Genomic DNA, 17923 nt, shown 5'->3' on the forward strand with positions numbered 1-17923 from the left:
TTTCAAACAAGGCACATTTGAGTGTGAAACTTGAATAAGGCCTTTTTAAACACAAGCTGTGGTTATCATTAAGGGGAACTGAAAGAAAGTGAAAATGATCCCACCCAATTGTCGGCGCCACCTAAATTTGAATACAGACATAAAAAGGAAGACTTGCACTTTTTTGTTCGTATCAGTTTTAAACAGTGTGAAAAATATCAGCTTTCAACATGATTGCCATCTCCTGCCTCCAAAGAAATAAATATTAAGAAAAGCAGACATTTAGGCTGAAACTATGCTTTTTTTTATGATAATGCAATGAGTTTAAAATCTGACCATGTCCCCCCAAAAAAGGGGAGAAAAAGTCAGAGAGAGCAGCGATGACAGTGATGATATATTGCACCAGTGTTTGCAAATTACTCAGAAGAAACACTTCTTTTTAATGAAGATCACATAGTTAATGCAGTAATCTTGACAAGAATTTATGTTCACAGAAAAAGTTCTGTAAAAGACTTCATCAAAGAATTATCTCAGGACAGACGAGGTTTTCCAAAACACAAAATAAACATTTCCAGCTGTTCAGCAAACTCAGTGTGGCCTCATTCAAACACCTTAAGAGGAACCCTTTCTCCAAACGCCTCTTTTAAAGGATATTATTGTTAGATATGAGTAGACCACAAGAGTCAAACAGTGTAGTGAAGATTTCACTCTGACCAGTCAACTAACAATATGACATTAATCACACCTTAAGGGTGAGGATGTGGGGACATTTCTGGGTATTCAAACCTCTGAAATGAAATGACATGAAACATGGAAGGCCTCTGATAAACAGTAATACTGACACATTAGATAAGTACGGTCTCAGTATGTACATGCATGGGGGGGGGGGGGGGGGGCATGATCACATTATAGCCCCTATTGCACATTCAGTTGAACATCAAGTTACAACACTGAAATCCAGTCCTTCCCCCCTGATCTGCTCTGGTCTAAGACCACACTGGACCAAAATCACCAGGGGGGTTTCTTTTGTGTGTGTGTTTCTTTGAGCTCAAGTAACAACCACTCCTGCTAGGAAAGAGTTCAAATATTAACTATGCAGGTCTAAATTCCAGCAGATACAACTGTGACGTGAAAGCAGCAGAGATTGTGTCAGTTTCACAGATAAACAACTTGAAATAAAACAGTGGACTCTCATCCAAACCATCAGAAATCAGAAAAACACATTGTTACTTTTATTAATGTTTTTGAAAGGGGAGGGGGATTTTTGGGGGGCTTTGAAAAAGTCTGAGAACGTCTTAACTAAAGCTCATAAAAAAGGTATTCAGATTTTATTTTTTTGGCTCAAACAATTTAATAACTAATAAATTTAGTTGGAAGAGAGGTACTGTGAAAAAAAATGAGCAAATCTGCCTCCATTTTTCTGATTTATGATGCCTTCTTTTACCCGCATTTCTGCTTCTCCCCAACCTCTAAACAACAAAGGTCGAGGGAAAGACGCACGAGACGACGGAAAACCCAAAGCTTCAGACCATTTCTCTCTAGCGTGAGATTTTAAAGGTGTGTGGAAGAACAAAATCACATTGTAGAGTGCTTCTGTCAACTTTCGGACCCCAACCTACGAGTAAGGTATAAAATAATGGAATTTTGTTTAAATAAATACATTCCTTAGCAAGGTTAAAATAAAATAACATAAAATAGAATAAAATGAAATAACTGGGATAAAACACATGACATCTTGAATAAGCTGGACAAACAGCTAATAAAAATTTCCTCCCAGAAAATAATTTCTTTCACAGATTTTCATTTTTTTGGTCTTGCTTTTTTTTTTTTCTTTTTTTTTTGCAAAAATGAAAATATAGTTGTTGGTTTTTTTCTCCCCACGTTCTTTGCAAGTATCCATAAAAAAAATTTTTATAGTACCAATGAGTCATCTTTGAAATATATCTACAGCTGTACAATAGCTCTTGCAACAGTTTGACAATAAATCTTGCAAGTAAATTTACGAAAAGAAAAAAAATTTATACATAAAAAAGCTTTTTTACAGATATGAGTTAAAAAGGGTAATAACAAACAATATAAAAAGAAGATAGAAAGACAGCAGCTGCTAATGAGATTCTTGGAGATTTGTCTTCTCTTCGATGGCCTGTTTCACTATTTCAGCCAACTTCAAGCGGTCGACTTTATCGGAGAAGGCTCGTCCTGCAATGAAAATCTGCTGGTTAAGGATCTGGTAACTGGTAACAATAAAATTACACTTCTAAATGAGAGCCATGCTTAGTCTTTTCCCCCTAATCTTATAATAACAGAGACAATTAATCTGGTTTCTGTAGATTTTTGTCAATTTGAATAATTAGGGGTGCAGCGATATTGTTTATACAGTCTTTTCTGATCTTTGCAATAAGCTATTCATTCACCACACATAAGCTCACACCTGAAAAGTGAATGAAAAAAAACATGGATGACTTTAGAGAGAGCAAGCAACACTGACCGTCCCAACTGAGCCCCTGCAGGCCATCCCTCAGCAGCTTACAGTCTCTGTTGAACCTCCAGGCATCATACATCACTTCATTCAGCTTCTCATCCTCGTTCTCTCCTGCACAAAAATTATTATTTTTTTAACTTCAGAAGTTGTTGTTTTTTTCCCCTCTCTGAGAGATGTGCAACATTGTCAACAGAAAAAAAATCACAAGCAGACTCCATATAGACTTTAATGTACACTATCCATGGCCACTTTGTTAGGTACACCTATTCAACTCCTCCTTAATGCAAATATCTAATCAGCCAATCACATGGAAGCAAAAAAATTAGTCACAGGGAAGGAAAGTGATTTCGCACACTAACATCTCTGGCGTTTACAGAGACTAAAAAATGCCTTGTTGATGCTAGACGGACAGCTTTGAGCTGACAGGAAGGCAACGGTAATTCAAATAACCACTCGTTACAACCAAGGTATGCAGAAGAGCATCTCTGAATACACAACATGTCAAATGTTGAAGCAGTTGAGCTACATCAGCAGAAAACCAAACCTGGAGCCAATCACATCAGCTGAGAACAGAAAACAGAGGCTGTAAGTCACACAGGCTCACCAAAATTGAACAATGTAAAGATGTGGGGGATATTTTATTGGCACACTTTAGCTCCCTTAATACCAAGTGAGCATCAGTTTAACACAGCCTACGGCAGTGTTACTGCTCATGATATCCATGATTTTATGGCTACAGTGTACCCATCTTCCAATGGCTGCTTCCAGCAGCTTAATGTCACAAAGCCCCAACTGATTTCTTAAACATGACAATGAGTTCTTTATACTCAGAGGACCTGCACAGTCTCCAGATCTCAGTCCAATAAAGCACCTTTGAGGTGGAACAAGAGATTGCTGCCTGCACATCCATCATGCCAAATCTGCAGCAACTCTTTGATGCCATCATGTCAAAATGCACCAAAATCTCTGAGGAATGTTTCCAGCACCTTGCTGAAGAATTAATGAAGAATTAAAGCAGTTCTGGAGGAAAAAACAAGGTCCAACAAAATACTAGAAAGGTGTACCTAATAAAGTGGTCAGTGAGTGTCTATAACCTTATACAGCCTGATTAGAATTCCAGCAATTATTAGTCATAAATGTTCAAAAATCAGTGAGTTTCTCTGCATTTTCAAGTTACGTTACAACCAATTAAAGGTTTGGAAAAAAAAAAAGCTTAGCTGATCATCTGTTCCTCTGTACTTTGGCAGTTCTTATGTTTACTTTTCATCACAGACTGCCAAAATGCTTCTTAGTTGAATTGAAGTGAAAAACAGACACCAAACTCAACAAGCCAGCACAACTTTTCATACTTCTTCATTAAAATGCTAGTTGTATACCGGCGTGGGTTTACTGACCAGCTTGTGGTAGTATACACTGTGCAATGACATCTCGTAATTTTTCCAGTGCTACGTTGGAGTCTTCCCCTCCGTTTTCTGGGTCGTGAATGAAGAAACTGTCACTGGGCTTTGGGCTGCAACATGGACAGAAAAACATATTTCAGAGCAGATCTTTTTTTTTTTTTTTTTTTTTTTTTTTTTTTTTTTTTTAAATACAAGGACTTCCAAATAAATAAAAAAAACTTTGGATACACACACACACACAAAGAAAACAAAACAAAACAGCAACTATACCCTAGAAGTTTCCGCTTCCTGAGGATTGGGTTGTTGACAGAGTTTAGGGGCTTCAGGCTGACATTCAGATCCTGAATTCTCATGTTGGCCAGCTGCTCTGCGTGGGCCTGCTGAATCCCTGCAACTACCGCCTGGGAAGCAGAAAGAGGACAGTCAAAGCTGGTATCTAAATTTCTGCCTAAGGAGGGCTATACGTCTGTTATATTATAATAATTAAGAATACTCATTTAGCAGTTTCCTCTGCCAGTCAGATCACTGACGCAATGCACTCACCTTATCCATCATCATCTGTGCCGAGGGCAGCACGTTGTCAAGAGCCTCGGTGCAGTTAAGCCAAGGATGAGCCAAGACTCCCTCGATTGTCAGCCTCTCCTCTGGCTTCACCTTCAGCAGCCTGCAGGGAGGAAACAAAGAGGCAACAGAAAATACATGTGGGTCAGAAAAAGAGTGAATGAGTGAGACTAACAGAGGGATGGGACGAATAAACACAAGGAAGACAGAGGAGAAAAGGAAGGCAATATGGGGTAAACAAGATGACAGGAGAGTTAATGAGTCTGCTGAGGGGTGTACTACAAAATATGCTGGACAAAGTCAGGTATTCTTTGCATCAACTGGATTGACAAACCTAAACCATAAATCAGAGATAATGGTTACGACAGTAGGGATTGCAAAGTCTCGTTGTTATTAGGCTCTGTGCCTACTCACAAAAAAAAAAAAAAGGGGGGGGGGGGGGGGCTTGATGGGGGTCATGTGATTCTTCAGTTTTCTTCAATTATAAAGAAAAGGTCACAAAGGACAATGAAGGACATTTAAAAGAGTTTTCATGGCAAAAAGCAAAACTTGTGCAGAGTGTTATTGGCGTGAATGACTATTTTAATCTAATTTTATTTTGGTCATTTATTTATTTTAGATCATTTGAAGGCTTTTTTTTAGTTTTTATTGTGATAGGAGAGTAGAGAAACAACAGGAAGCTGGAAATAAGATCATATGAAGACAAACCCAGCCCTGTGCCCTCAGAGAGCTAAAGTGGCACCCCGATTTTCCATTTATTTCTCATGTTGGAGCTGCTCATCTGAACTCTGATACATACAAACTTAATATTTAAGAAAAAGGTGACTGAGGTCTGAAATCGTTTCATAATGAAGGACGTGTGATAATCTATTAGGTTATAGAAAAAAATCCTGTAGGTAGACAAAGAATAGAAATAGGAAGAAGACTTACTTGCGTACAATGTCCTTGGCCATCTCAGAGATCTGGCTCCACTCGTCTTCGGGAAAGTCAAAGCTGCCGGTCATAATCTTCTTCCTCATGTCCTTTGGGATGGTGCGACTGTGATGCTTGGAGTAGAACGGAGGGTAGCCACACAGCATTACGTAGATAATCACACCGAGAGACCACAAGTCACAGCTCTGTAGACAGAAAAGAAACCTTTTAAAAAATAATTCACCAGTGAACCAGGCCTGACGCACCTGCAGCAGGAATCCCAGATATGAGTCTTGCCTTGTTATAGGTGTAAGGAGTGGGTGAGGTAGGTATAATTCCAGACTTTTCCTTCTGGTGCCTTCTTTGAGCCTCAAGTACCTGTACAGAAAACAGGGCCAGAATACATCATTAAGATATGATGCATTCAGTCGTTAATGATGTGTCAGCCGTCAGTGGAATGAGAAAGCAAGTGCATCTTTTTTTTTTTTAACCTGAGGTGCTACGTAGTAAGGAGTAAACTGAGGGGTCATCAAGTCTCCTTGGTCGATTTTGGCAAAGCCAAAGTCACACAGCTTCACAGGTGCATCCTGCAGAACAGACAGAATCACCGAATGAGAGATACGAATATGTTTTGAGCATAAAAACTTTTTATTAGCAACTTCATGTAAGATATTTTCTCTGGGGCTTCACGGAGTTTCACTTGATGGGATTTCTTAGCTGGAACACCTTTGGGACATTACTGAAATTGCTGCCAGAGCAGAATTGATTTCCAAGTCTGTCACAGCCACTGCAGATTTTCTAATTCTACATTATCTTTGCCAAACTCTGCTAGATATAGTCTGAGAAAAAAAAAACCCCAAAAAAACCCTTTGATCCACTGTGTTGAAAAGTCTAGCAAAGCTTCTACTCTTTTGCATTTCATTCTGTATTTTGTATAAATAATTAATTAGCTAAAAGTAATTGGCTGTGGCAGCTTTAACGTTACTTCAAAACTGCAGTATTTACATCTGTGTGTGCAACAACGCAGCATCAGGAGCTTACCAGAGAGTTATCTTTGAAGAGAAGGTTCTCTGGCTTCAGGTCACGATGTGCAATATTTAGAGAGTGACAATGCTCCAACGCTTGGCTGATCTACAGGGAGGGAGACATAAAACTGAGACACCATCTATAGATTTATTAAAAACAGCCTAGGGTTGAACTGGTGTGTGCCACTTAATCCAAACAGCAGGTAGTAATGACAAGGCGAGGCTGTGTGACATGTTACTGCAGCTTTAAAGGAAAAGACAGACGATGTCATAAAACACAAGATAAAGGTGGACCACAGTTAGGTCTGTTCACCTACCTGTTTGGTGACCTGACTGGCCATCTTTTCAGTAAAGTGCCTGTGCTGACTGATTCTGTGGAACAGCTCGCCACCCTCCATCATTTCCATAACAATCAGGAGCCTCGCTCTGTGAAGAACGATTGGAGGAAACCGTGAAAACCAGGAGATGGAGATATGTTAAATTCTTTCTTTTATGACAAGAGATTCACTGAATCCTACAAAAACAGACTGAGCGCCTCACCTTGGGCTGGATTCATGGGGGAATTGAACACTGTTGGCATAAACTTCCAGGATTTGCACTATGTTTGGGTGGTTGGCACACATCATATGGAGACGCACCTGGAGAGAAAACAAGCAAAGTGAATTTAGAGTAACTCTCTTAAGTTTAAATTCTCCATGTTTAAGCCAGGTTAAAGTCATTGCAACAGAGAATAGCATCATATCATCAGTACAGTCACTCTGATGTGCAGTGTCGGCACTTCCCAGGCAAAAAGAGAAATTTAATGTGAGATCAATGACATCTATTAGTATTCAAATGTTTAAACTACATCAAAGCTGACACAGAAATCATTTTATTACACGTTTCCACTGCTTTACTGGTTTTATTAAGCAGATGAGTCAACTAATGCACATTCGTTACCAATGAATGCCAAAAATTGACAAATTCTGCAAATGTAAATGCAAATTAAGCAGCTGCAAATACCAAGAATTCTTCTAAATAATTAGACCATCGGAAATTATACAGTGTCAGACTCAGAAAAAAGCAGATTGCAAGACAGACAAAGACAGTACGCCAACACCAAGTCTGTGTAGCTTGTTTTGACTGCACTGCTTAACTGCTGCATAAGCTGCTTGATCAAAACACGGGGCTGCTAATGACACGGAGAGGCTGCTAAGACAAACTGTTCACTGCAGGGAGACAGCGTTGCAGACAAAGGCGCTCATACAAACAGGCTGAAGTACAAGAGAAGCAAGGAAGAAAAAACAAACAAAACCGGAATTAATACAGACTGATAACAGGCAGGCAGAACAAAGCATGCTGACACAGCCCCAGACAACAAACAGCAGGTATTAATCACAGCCATGACAGTGTTTCCTCTAACCTCATTTCTGGCCTTGGGGCGATCAATAAGGATCTTCAGGGCCAGGCGTTCCTGAGTTGACTTCTTCACACAAACTCTGCAAAAAAAGAAAACAAGTATCGACAAACACCCCACGCACCATGATAGATGTGTCAGATGTGTGCCTGTGCTAACAATCAGGAATTAAATATATCTAAACTCACAGGACTTTTCTAATTTTCTGGTGTTTCTATTAACAATCAGTTGCTCTGCTTGTCACTCATCTGTATTACGTGATCTAATATATTCAGATTAAAACCTAAAAACTGTGCAAACTCTTTAACACGTTATTGACATAACTTTATAGCAAATTGGCTTAATTATTTACAGTTTCACCTGAAAACGATTTAAGCCTTGCCAGCTTTTCACAACATCCTGATAAACACACTAAATCATTAAAAGGCGTCTCTCTTATACCTGCAACCAGCTCCTCTACATGAGGTCACAGGTGAAATCATTAAACCACTATGTCACATAAAACAACCATCCAAGCATTTTACAGCATTCCCATCTACCTATCTGATTAAGAAACAAGATTACAATCAAGTCCAGTCAGATAAAACTGCATTCCCCAAATCCACAACAAATAAAATGCCAGACAGTGTCCAGTGTCCAGTGTCCTTTACTTAAACAAAACAGCTGATATCAATGAGGGACAATGTGTAGGCTGACAATGTCTGGACACTTCTTTTTCTTTTAACTTGAGATGCCATTTCACCCTTACAAAAAGCTTTAAAGTAGATAAAAAACATAATTCAACAGTATCTACAGTTTCAGATAGGGCTGTTCATATAACGATATATATCGGATGACGATATAAAAACGTCTATGTTTCATTTTACGCTATCATTTGTTCCTTGGTGTCGCAAAATAAACTGTTTACGGTAATACTTTTTCATTATTTTGATGGTCACTGTAGTGGCTGTCGTTAGCAACAACGACGTTAAAACCATCGCGTGTCCGCTTGTTTATGTTCCACATAAACCTTTCACAATAAAGCTCAAGATCCTGTTGAGACTTTACAAAATAAACTGAATCACGTGAAAGAGCAGATTATTTACGGATAAGAAGTAAAAAAAGAGCCGCCAGGTGCTAAAAAATAAACCTTAGACTCAAACGTTAGAACAGGCTTTTCCCCGCAGCACGCCGTGTGATAAATACAAAGAAAACGGCGGCCGTTACAACTTATGTCTAGAAATGTATAGTTTCATGCATCTGTTAAAACACTGGACTCCAGCTACATGACGCGCAGCTGGAAACACTTTCCGCAAGTCGAGCTGCCCGAGATCCACAGAATTTACAGAAAATGTTACATTTTTGTGATTTATATCGGTATCGGGACGATAGAATTCTGATATCGGGATATGAGATTTTGGTCATATTGCACAGACCTAGTTTCAGATATATATTTTGTCTGCAGACAACTAATTATTTGCATGTTATTTAAAATAAATATTCTTCTGTTAATAGACTAATCACTTTAGGACTTATATTTATAATCTGTGGATGTGTAAATACTTTATCTGTAAAGCTTGAATTTATATTTGCATAGGCGCTCTTATTTTATTTAAAAGACTTTAAAGTTGTAAAGGTAGTTTCTGTGTGCTAACGTGGTGTTTTAGACTATTACACTCCTACATACCGCCTGGATATGATCTGATGTTGAATTAAATAAGGCCAAACAGAAGCACAGAGAAGACATCAGCTGACTAGCTGGATTTACTTTATTTTGTAAATATCAAAGTTTGTTGTGGGAATGGTGAATCTGCTCTGCATCTTTGTATGTAGAGTAAACCAAAGGAAAAGTCATCTGTGGATGCATATTTTTCATCGTCACAAGGATAAAATGAAGTAAATAACTCCTGGAAATGGGTTTCCTCAATCCACATTTTGAACTGCACACTCATTAAATATGAAACGTGCAGATACATAATTCATTTTTGGAAGAATCTAATAACTCCCTTTCCCTCTCCTCTAATCTACAGGGGCTCAAATATTCACTTTAAACACTTACTTTGAACTCAGATTACACTATTAAAGTATTACTGGGAGAAACATTCAGCTCTGGCCAAAGTTCACTTCACTAGAAACCAATACCTTCCCAAATGAATGACAGAATTAGTCCGGTGGTGGGGGATACAGTAAAAGACATGAATGTGCTAGCAGACGGAGGCAGGTAAGAAGGAAGTAATAAGAGTTCTGAGCAAAAAACCGAGTTAGAAATATAAAACACGAGGTGAGTAAAAGTTGCTCAAAAAAAAATAGCATGAATCATACCAGCATGTTTACATGGTGGCCTGATGAGTCAATTTCACTGTATTCTCATCACTCAAGGCCAAAAATATACACATTGGGTAATAACAGATTGCTCTCGCTTGATCCAGACTAATGATAGCCTCAAAGTGCAGAATGAGCAGAAGAAGTCAGTGGCAGACACTGATATATTACCACTGGCATCTAACTAGAATCAGCAAGACAGACCTGCACTAAAAAGACTGCGTATAGCATAAACAGACTTAAATCTGCTGGCAGAGCTGCTGCCTCTCTGTAAAGTTCAGCAGAAACAGAATGAATCTAAAAGTCATTCCTGTGAACAGATATCCCAGTGAAGCAGGGCAATGCAGCGTTTACTAATTTTTAATATTAAAAGGAGTCATTTATAACAGTGATTGCTACTTATTCATATGCGGTATAAGCTTTCCTGTGATCGATTACTCCCCATTTTACAGTGTGAAGACAATTAGAGGAATATAGAAGGGAAATGGACGACTTAAGCAAACTGCTATGTTTTATAATTGATCCCTTGTGTATCCACCGCTAGACTAAACCCAACAAAGCCAAGGAATTGGAAATAAACTCACTTTCTTCAAGAGGATTACGATTTTAAGCTGTTAGTTTACACAACACATGGGTAGTAATGCTTTTAACAGTGAGTCTGTGAACTGAATCCCAGCGAGTCTGACCATTTGTTGTATTCCACTCGCTTCTCGCACTTCATGTTTCTTGTCCCTCTCAACTGTTCCCATCAATATGGGCGCAACAGGCTTGTGCAACAGGCTTGAAAGAAACCTACCATGCCCACACGCTGCTGTGTATTTTACAGCATGTCTACGCATTTTTAAACTTTCATTCTGCAATGCCAAAAGAACCTGCACAAATGGGCACAAATGCTGAACTCCCAAACTCTGCTTAGGGCCACCGTCCTGTTAAAGGAACTTTCTTTTGGACTGGCTGCCTCTTGCTAACAGATTGTCTTCCAGAGCAGCTGTGTGGAGCTGCTGTGCTCACAGCCAGAGCTGCATGCCTGAAACGACCATATTATCATTGACGCCATAAAGAAGCAAGAGTAGAGACAAAAACATCTGAAACTGAACTGAGTAACTGAGGTTACTTGCACACATACTTACCTCATTATGGCACAATGCCAAGTGTTGGATGGAGTGGTGTAAAGCACACCACTACTGGACTCTGGACAAGTCTAGGTTTGGAGAATGCCAGGAGAACATTACTGACCTGACTGCACTATGCCAGGTGTTAAGTTTGGTGGAAGAAGAATAATGCTATGGGACTATTTTTTCTGGGGTCTACCTGGGCCTCTTAGTTCCATTTTTCGAGTTTTAATGTTTGACTCTGCTATGAAAGAACTTGTCTGCCCTGACACCTTTGGGATAAACTAGAAGCTATAGACCAGCTAATGGACAGCTTGATTGACGTATGCTTGCATATCTCACTTAGAGTGACTTCGCAGGAGAGATGGAGAGGGCTTAGCTTCCCTGCCAATGGAGCTGTCAGGTCAAGATGCCAGGGCAGCATAGCATCATCCTCATTCTCATTATTATCATCTCTGATGATATCCATGATAACATCCTCCTCCTCGTCTTCTCCATGCTTCTCTTAGGAGTTGAAGAACTCCAGGTTCTCGTGGGGGGCTAGAGACTGTTACAAAGGGGGTCAGGAAACCCCATGTCCTTGAAGTCATTGCTCTGACGTTGTGGTAGTGGAGCCTGAATGGTCATTCAGAGGTCATTCCCCATAGTGAGATACCTCACTTGGTTTTCAGAGAACTGGGGTTACACCAGTAACCAAAGGATTCTTCAGTGTCTGATCTGATAAATGCTCTTTTAAACGAGTGGGGTGAAAAATTCCCACAGACACATCCCAAAATCTTGCAGGAATCCTTTCCAAAATTGTGGAAGCTATTATAGCCACAAATGGGGACCAACTTCATATTAATGCCTCATATTAATAGAATATGATGTCAGAAAATCGCCTTTAGGTGTAATGTTTAGGTAGCCTAATACTTTTTCTCATATGGTAACAGTAACAGTCTGGTGTGGGCCAGAGGGGCCGATGGCGCGCTATGGCAGCCTGGCTTCTGTCAGTCTGCCCCAGGGCAGCTGTGGCTACAACCGTAGCTTGCCTCCACCAGTGTGTGAATGTGAGAGTGAATGAATAGTGGCATTGTAAAGCGCTTTGGGTGCCTTGAAAAGTGCTATATAAATCCAATCCATTATTATATGGTGTACATGAACATAACAAAATGAAAACATAATGAGTCCAGTTTAACTGACTTCCACTGAGGTTTTGAGGGATACGTGCATTGGGTGGGATTCAAGTCCACCATGCTGCAATTACATAGACTGTGCTTGTGCCAACTGAGCCACCTCCAAAAACAACAGAAATCGTGCCTGTGCCAAACATTTTAAGCTCCCAGCTGCAATGTTCTTACACACGAGTAGTAGGTCCAGTCAGTTAAAGCAAGTGACAAGCACCTGGTCCTTTTATAATTTTTAATGTGTTAACGTGCCAAGGATAAGGTCAGGCTGTGCAACAGCAAATTTAATGCAAGAGAACCGCTAGAAATGCATACAGACGTGTTTGTCTAGTCAATAGCTCAGCTAACAAATAAATCTAAATCAGCTCTGACATCGACTCTGCGGTGTATTCAGAGACTCAGATGTATACATAGATTTAATCATGCACTGCATGGGGACACAACAATCTCTGCCACCCTCTTCAATCAAATCACTTTACTTAAAAATACTCTGAATCACAATAATCTATTTTCAGGATAAACAAAACTACACTGTAACCTCAGTTAACGCTGACTGCGTTCTCACAGTTGTGTTTAACCCAGAAGTGTTAAGAGTTCTCCCTGTGGGATTCTGTAGCACTAATAAATGACAATAACTCATTTCCATAGACGTCAGAAGCACAGGTAAAAGGTGATTTCTCAATCACAAACAGATATCATGATAATGTTTCCTGGTTGTGTAATACTCCTCACACTGGCCATAGTTCAAGAAAAATAATCCCGTTCCACATTTTGGCACCAACAGACTGCAGCAGAAAAGATAAAATGTCAAGAATAAAGAAAAGTCTTTTTAAAAAGACTTACCTGACAGGGCCACTGATGCCAGCTCCCAGTTTCTGTGTCCAGTTTATGTTGTACTCGTCCAAAATAGATGTCTCCTGTTAAAAAGACAAAATAATACCATATAGTATATCAGAACATTGAAGAAAAGGCAGACCACCGTGGTACAGGAATGTTAAAAAAAAGACCTAGGCTTAAGTTTATGAATCATCTGTGCCTTTCACAACAGTCAGCACGGGGTATGTCATGCTTTATGATCATTAGCTCACGAGAAAGAAAAGAAAATACTGTATAAAAAAAACTAAACCCCCCCCCAAACATTTGATCAATGCCAATACACAGGCAGTGATTATACCAGTACACAGAATATGATGTTTATTATAATACATACTGTATGTTATATTCATAACATATATTCAAAAGACTACTGCAGATACTAGTTACATTATACTAAATGGAAAGAAACACATTAACCCTACTGTGTTAACACTGGGTGGTGTAATAGCTATACATCTATGGGCTCTAGTTTCACAATAGTACCATTCCTTGACAGAAAAAAGATTTAGAAAAAAGACAGCTTGGCTGCTATAACACAAATGCACCTGGAAAATCATGCTGCTACTACTGGTGCCAAAATAAATTATTTAAAGACAAGTTCACCCACACAAGTTCAGTAATCAACTAAAAAAAATCAAAATAAAACAAATCAAGTTCTCTTTGACAAACCCCCAAACTTGAGGCCAGAAATTTTTGGCATTAGTCCCTTTTCCTTATAACATAATTTTCTGGGACATGTGAACATTGGCTGATTAAAATATAACTGTTGCAACACTTGACAATGTTTTACTACAGCTTGACAACCAGGAAAGTGCGATTTCGTGTCAAGACACTATTAAAGTAATCCAAAAAAAGATATCCTCTTATTTGGTCGAGGTGGAGTATTCGGCCAAAATCTCCCATAGCTGTTTAATTGGGACTAGACTTGCTGATTGTGAAAGCCATAGCATATGATTCACATGATGTTCACACTCATCAAACCCTATGTTTGATGAATGTGAGGTTTAGTGAATCACTGGTGACTCACTGAACCAAAAGACAGAAGCACTGTCATTCTGGAAAAACACCCCTCCATATGGTTTCACTAAGAGATAAACGCAGTCAACAGAACAACTCTATTGATTTGCAGTGACTTTTCATTCTAAGGGGACCCAAATGATGTCAGCAAACCCCCACAACCTAACAAAGTCAACAGATCTCATCACTTTAAGAGGGAGTCCAGGGTTCTTTAATCACACAACTTGAAGGACGAGTGATCAAAAACTACGCAGATTTGTAATGCTTTAATACTTTTTTTTTCTGGAGCAAGGAAACATGCAAGATTATTTCCCAGCATTTGATTTAATGAGCCAGGAAATTGATAAAACAGAGTCGGGGTTAAGCAAAAAGCTACTCAGCGAACGTGTGCTCCAGTTCTAGAGTACCTCTTGCCCAACCATGAAAGCAGGGGCCAGGGCAACTCCAGATCACATTTTACTGTTGACATAGATGCCAGGCACACTGAGGGGAGCCAGCCAGGAACAAACCCCAGATCCAGTTTGCAGGGAAGTAAGGCTGGTTAATGATCATGACCATTGTTAAATGGGTTTAAACTAAGAAATGAATATTATGTTTTTTAAAACATGTTCAACATTTCTGCCATGCAAATCACACATAAAACTCATCTGCTGTCAATAAATATGAGTTTATGACTGTCTCATGAAACAAGATAAAACTGCGCTCTTCATGTAGCATGCATTGAGCAACAGCTTTAAAAAGATAATATTTCCATCACTTGAGTGGACCAGTAACCAAGCAGAAGAAGTGTCATTTTAGGTTACCTTGATGAATTTGTCTGCATTGTTATCCTCCGACATGGTTTTGTGCTCCGGACAGATGAAGTCTGCCTCCCCAAACTCAGACTGAACACAGTGGAAACGAAGCGTTTGTGTCTTGTCTGACCTTTATAAAGTACCCCGGGCTTCACCAAGGCTTTCTATACTACTAGTTATAACAGGAAAAGGCCATCGGGGAAAAATGATACTCGGCTACAGAGCAACCAAAGCCGAGTGCCGTTCCTTTGGAAAACTGAAGCCCAGCAGCTGGTACGATTTAACGTTAGATCAGACCAGCTCGGCTCACAACCTCGGGGCCCGACTCGCTCTACCAGTCGTCTCAAATTCACTGTAGTGACCATGTAGAGTGGCAAACTGCGAGCAAGGTGACCAGAAAAGAGAAGTCCAACAGGGACAAGTCCAGCACTTTTGGAGGCGCAGCGAGCAGGGGGGCCTTACAGTGGTATTTTTAGCCAGCGCAGTGAGAGCAGTGCTCTGCTAACGCTGCGGAGACACTGAAGACTGGCCAAGCTGCTGTATGCTGCTACATTTCACGGTGAAAGCAGTCGATTACATAACAAAGACAACAGTGAACGATACGGCGGAACGAAGATACTCTCTGAAAATTAGCGATAGTACACTGGGTGACACCTGGGTTGATCTGACAAGAAGAGCACACCGCGTTCTCAGCAGCAGGACAATCTATTATGTCGTCGAGCCTTCTGACACGCTAGGTAACGAGCTAACCGAGTCGCGTCGGTTTTCCTGCTCCAGTCAAAGCCAGGGATGTTAAAATTCTCAGCAGACCGTGATAACTATCAGAACGCGTATGGAACAGCAACAACACATAGCAGATGACAGGAGTTATCGGAGACTGCATTCAGCGGTGGCCAAAAGATATCCGCATCTCTGGACTGTTTTGCTAATCCCATAGGGGTCTTGCCAGAGGAATACACATAACGCCTGTCCGAACAGAAAGCCTGATCAAAATTATTGACAACATTAATAAATTCGAACAATATGTTAGGCTACACGTTTTAATCTATCACACACCACGTAATTTTCGGCGTATAATACATGTATTTGTTTTTTGTATTTTTGAAGCAGCAAATTATTTTTTACAATCAAATACGTTTGAACTGGATACACTGTAATGGGTCCTTATAAGGACCTAGTTTTCAATGCGGACTCAAGTCCCATAAGCAGCATTGCAAACTACCGATTACTTAACAGTGGAAGAAGTTGAACTACTGCAGAACTACCCCTGGCGGAAATATAGTTAAGCTCAACTTAAAAATCTACACATTATAGGAAATTTTATTATATTTAAAAAGTTAAATGCCAGCAAAAAACAAGCAAACAAAAAAATCAACCATCACACTTTGATTAATATCAGAATGTGCTAAAATTAATTAATTAAGATGATTTGTTAGACACCTACCTTCCAAAAAAAAAAACTATCCCCCCAGGTGGCAGTATTCCATCAGGTAACCCCTAAAAATAAGACTTCCACGACTTCGTTAAAAATGTTTCTTATACAGAGATATCACCTGCACACCCAATGAGCTTTAGCTAAATCCAAGTGTGAAAAAAACTCTCCTTCGCTTTCAAATTTTTATTTATTTAATTAGATTTGATGTACTTTAACATAATATAGACTTTATCAAATAATCGGAAATACCAAGAAAAATAGATACTGTCAAATGAGATAACAGACTCTTCTGTTCATGGCACGGGTACTCACCCACCAACGACTCATTTTGGGGCAGGATAATACAATTCACTAAACAATTGTAATAAATAACAATAAATGTAACAATAAATTATTTGGGGGAGGGAGCATTTGGTATGATTGTCTTTATTCTTTAACACAGCCTGACACAAACTTTACACAAACTTTATTGTAATTTCTTTAAGTAGTCTTCAAGAATAGTTCTTCGGGCTTCTTGAAACACAGTCAAAGCTCTTCTTTGGATGTTGGCTGCCTTTTGTTCTGTTCTTTTTCAAGATGATCCCTCACTGCTTCAATAATATTGACACCTGAGGATCCATCAATGCTTTAACTGCATTGGAAATGTGTTTGGGATCACTGTGGTACTTTTCTGGATTCATAATTCCATGAATTTCCATAAGATCCCAAACATCACTGAAATGCGGAAATGCAGTCTCAAACCATAACAGAGCCTCAAGCGTGTTTTACAGATGGCTGTAGATACTCACTGTTGTACCTTTCTCCTGACCTCCTCTGTACATATTCGTGACAATTTGAACCAAAAATGTCAAATTTACACTAATCATTCCATCAGACCTGTTGCCACTTAGTTTACATCTAGTTCTTGATACATGAGTCCTTTCTCCCTGTTTCTCTTCTTGACAGGCACCCTTTAACTGAGACCATTTCTGGTGAGGGCTCAGCAGACCAAATGCATCTCTGAAGGACCAGATAAATCTCAGGTGTTCTGTGTCAGATCTTTGCTGCATTTCCCCCCATATTTCTCGAGGACATGATTTTCAGATACTGTTCATCAGCTGCAAACAGTTCTTTAAGCCGGTTGCTTTTTCTGTTGTCCTTCCCCTGTCCAGTTTCCTCAATATGCACACCATACTGAGATTTGCCACATTTCCAGCTTATCTGTCTTTGGTAATCACCTTCTTTGGCATTTTTCGGAGATTCAACAAAAGAAATGGGGACAAATTATGCATTTTTGTGAAAGGCTGCTAATAACAAAGTCCCCAAAGGTATAATTTAAAATTGGTTCTTTGCTAAGATGGCTGTTATGTGTCGACACATCACATTGTATATATAATTTACTACAACGCTATATGTAACAGTGTCAGAAAACCCAGCTAATTATGTTTTCTTCTCACCTCAGAATGTCATACAGTGAAATCTGTGCTG

General features: G+C 39.5%; 1 protein-coding gene across 1 annotated transcript; it reads right to left on the reverse strand.

Moving 5' to 3' along the window:
- Positions 1-399: 399 nt before the first annotated feature.
- On the reverse strand, positions 400-15980 carry mapkapk5 (MAPK activated protein kinase 5). Its single transcript, XM_080894765.1, has 14 exons — positions 15031-15980; positions 13178-13251; positions 7762-7837; positions 6900-6997; positions 6677-6785; positions 6376-6465; positions 5826-5921; positions 5632-5712; positions 5353-5540; positions 4405-4525; positions 4132-4262; positions 3856-3971; positions 2468-2572; positions 400-2178 (listed from the first exon to the last, which is right to left on the reverse strand). Exons 1-14 carry the CDS (start codon positions 15064-15066, stop codon positions 2084-2086), a joined length of 1416 nt encoding a protein of 471 aa, XP_080750891.1. The 5' UTR covers positions 15067-15980; the 3' UTR covers positions 400-2083.
- Positions 15981-17923: the final 1943 nt, after the last annotated feature.

The sequence above is a fragment of the Rhamphochromis sp. 'chilingali' genome (genome assembly GCF_963969265.1).
Source record: "Rhamphochromis sp. 'chilingali' genome assembly, chromosome: 10".
In the NCBI taxonomy this organism is placed as follows: domain Eukaryota; kingdom Metazoa; phylum Chordata; class Actinopteri; order Cichliformes; family Cichlidae; genus Rhamphochromis; species Rhamphochromis sp. 'chilingali'.

Bases quoted from the DNA above. Each gene is read 5' to 3' on its own strand.
- mapkapk5 (XM_080894765.1), bottom strand. From the start codon at position 15,066: ATGTCGGAGGATAACAATGCAGACAAATTCATCAAG. The intron at 13,252-15,030 runs GTAACCTAAAAT...TCTTTTTAACAG, and splicing joins ATGCAGACAAATTCATCAAG to GAGACATCTATTTTGGACGA. The intron at 6,466-6,676 runs GTAGGTGAACAG...CCCTCCCTGTAG, and splicing joins CCAGTCAGGTCACCAAACAG to ATCAGCCAAGCGTTGGAGCA.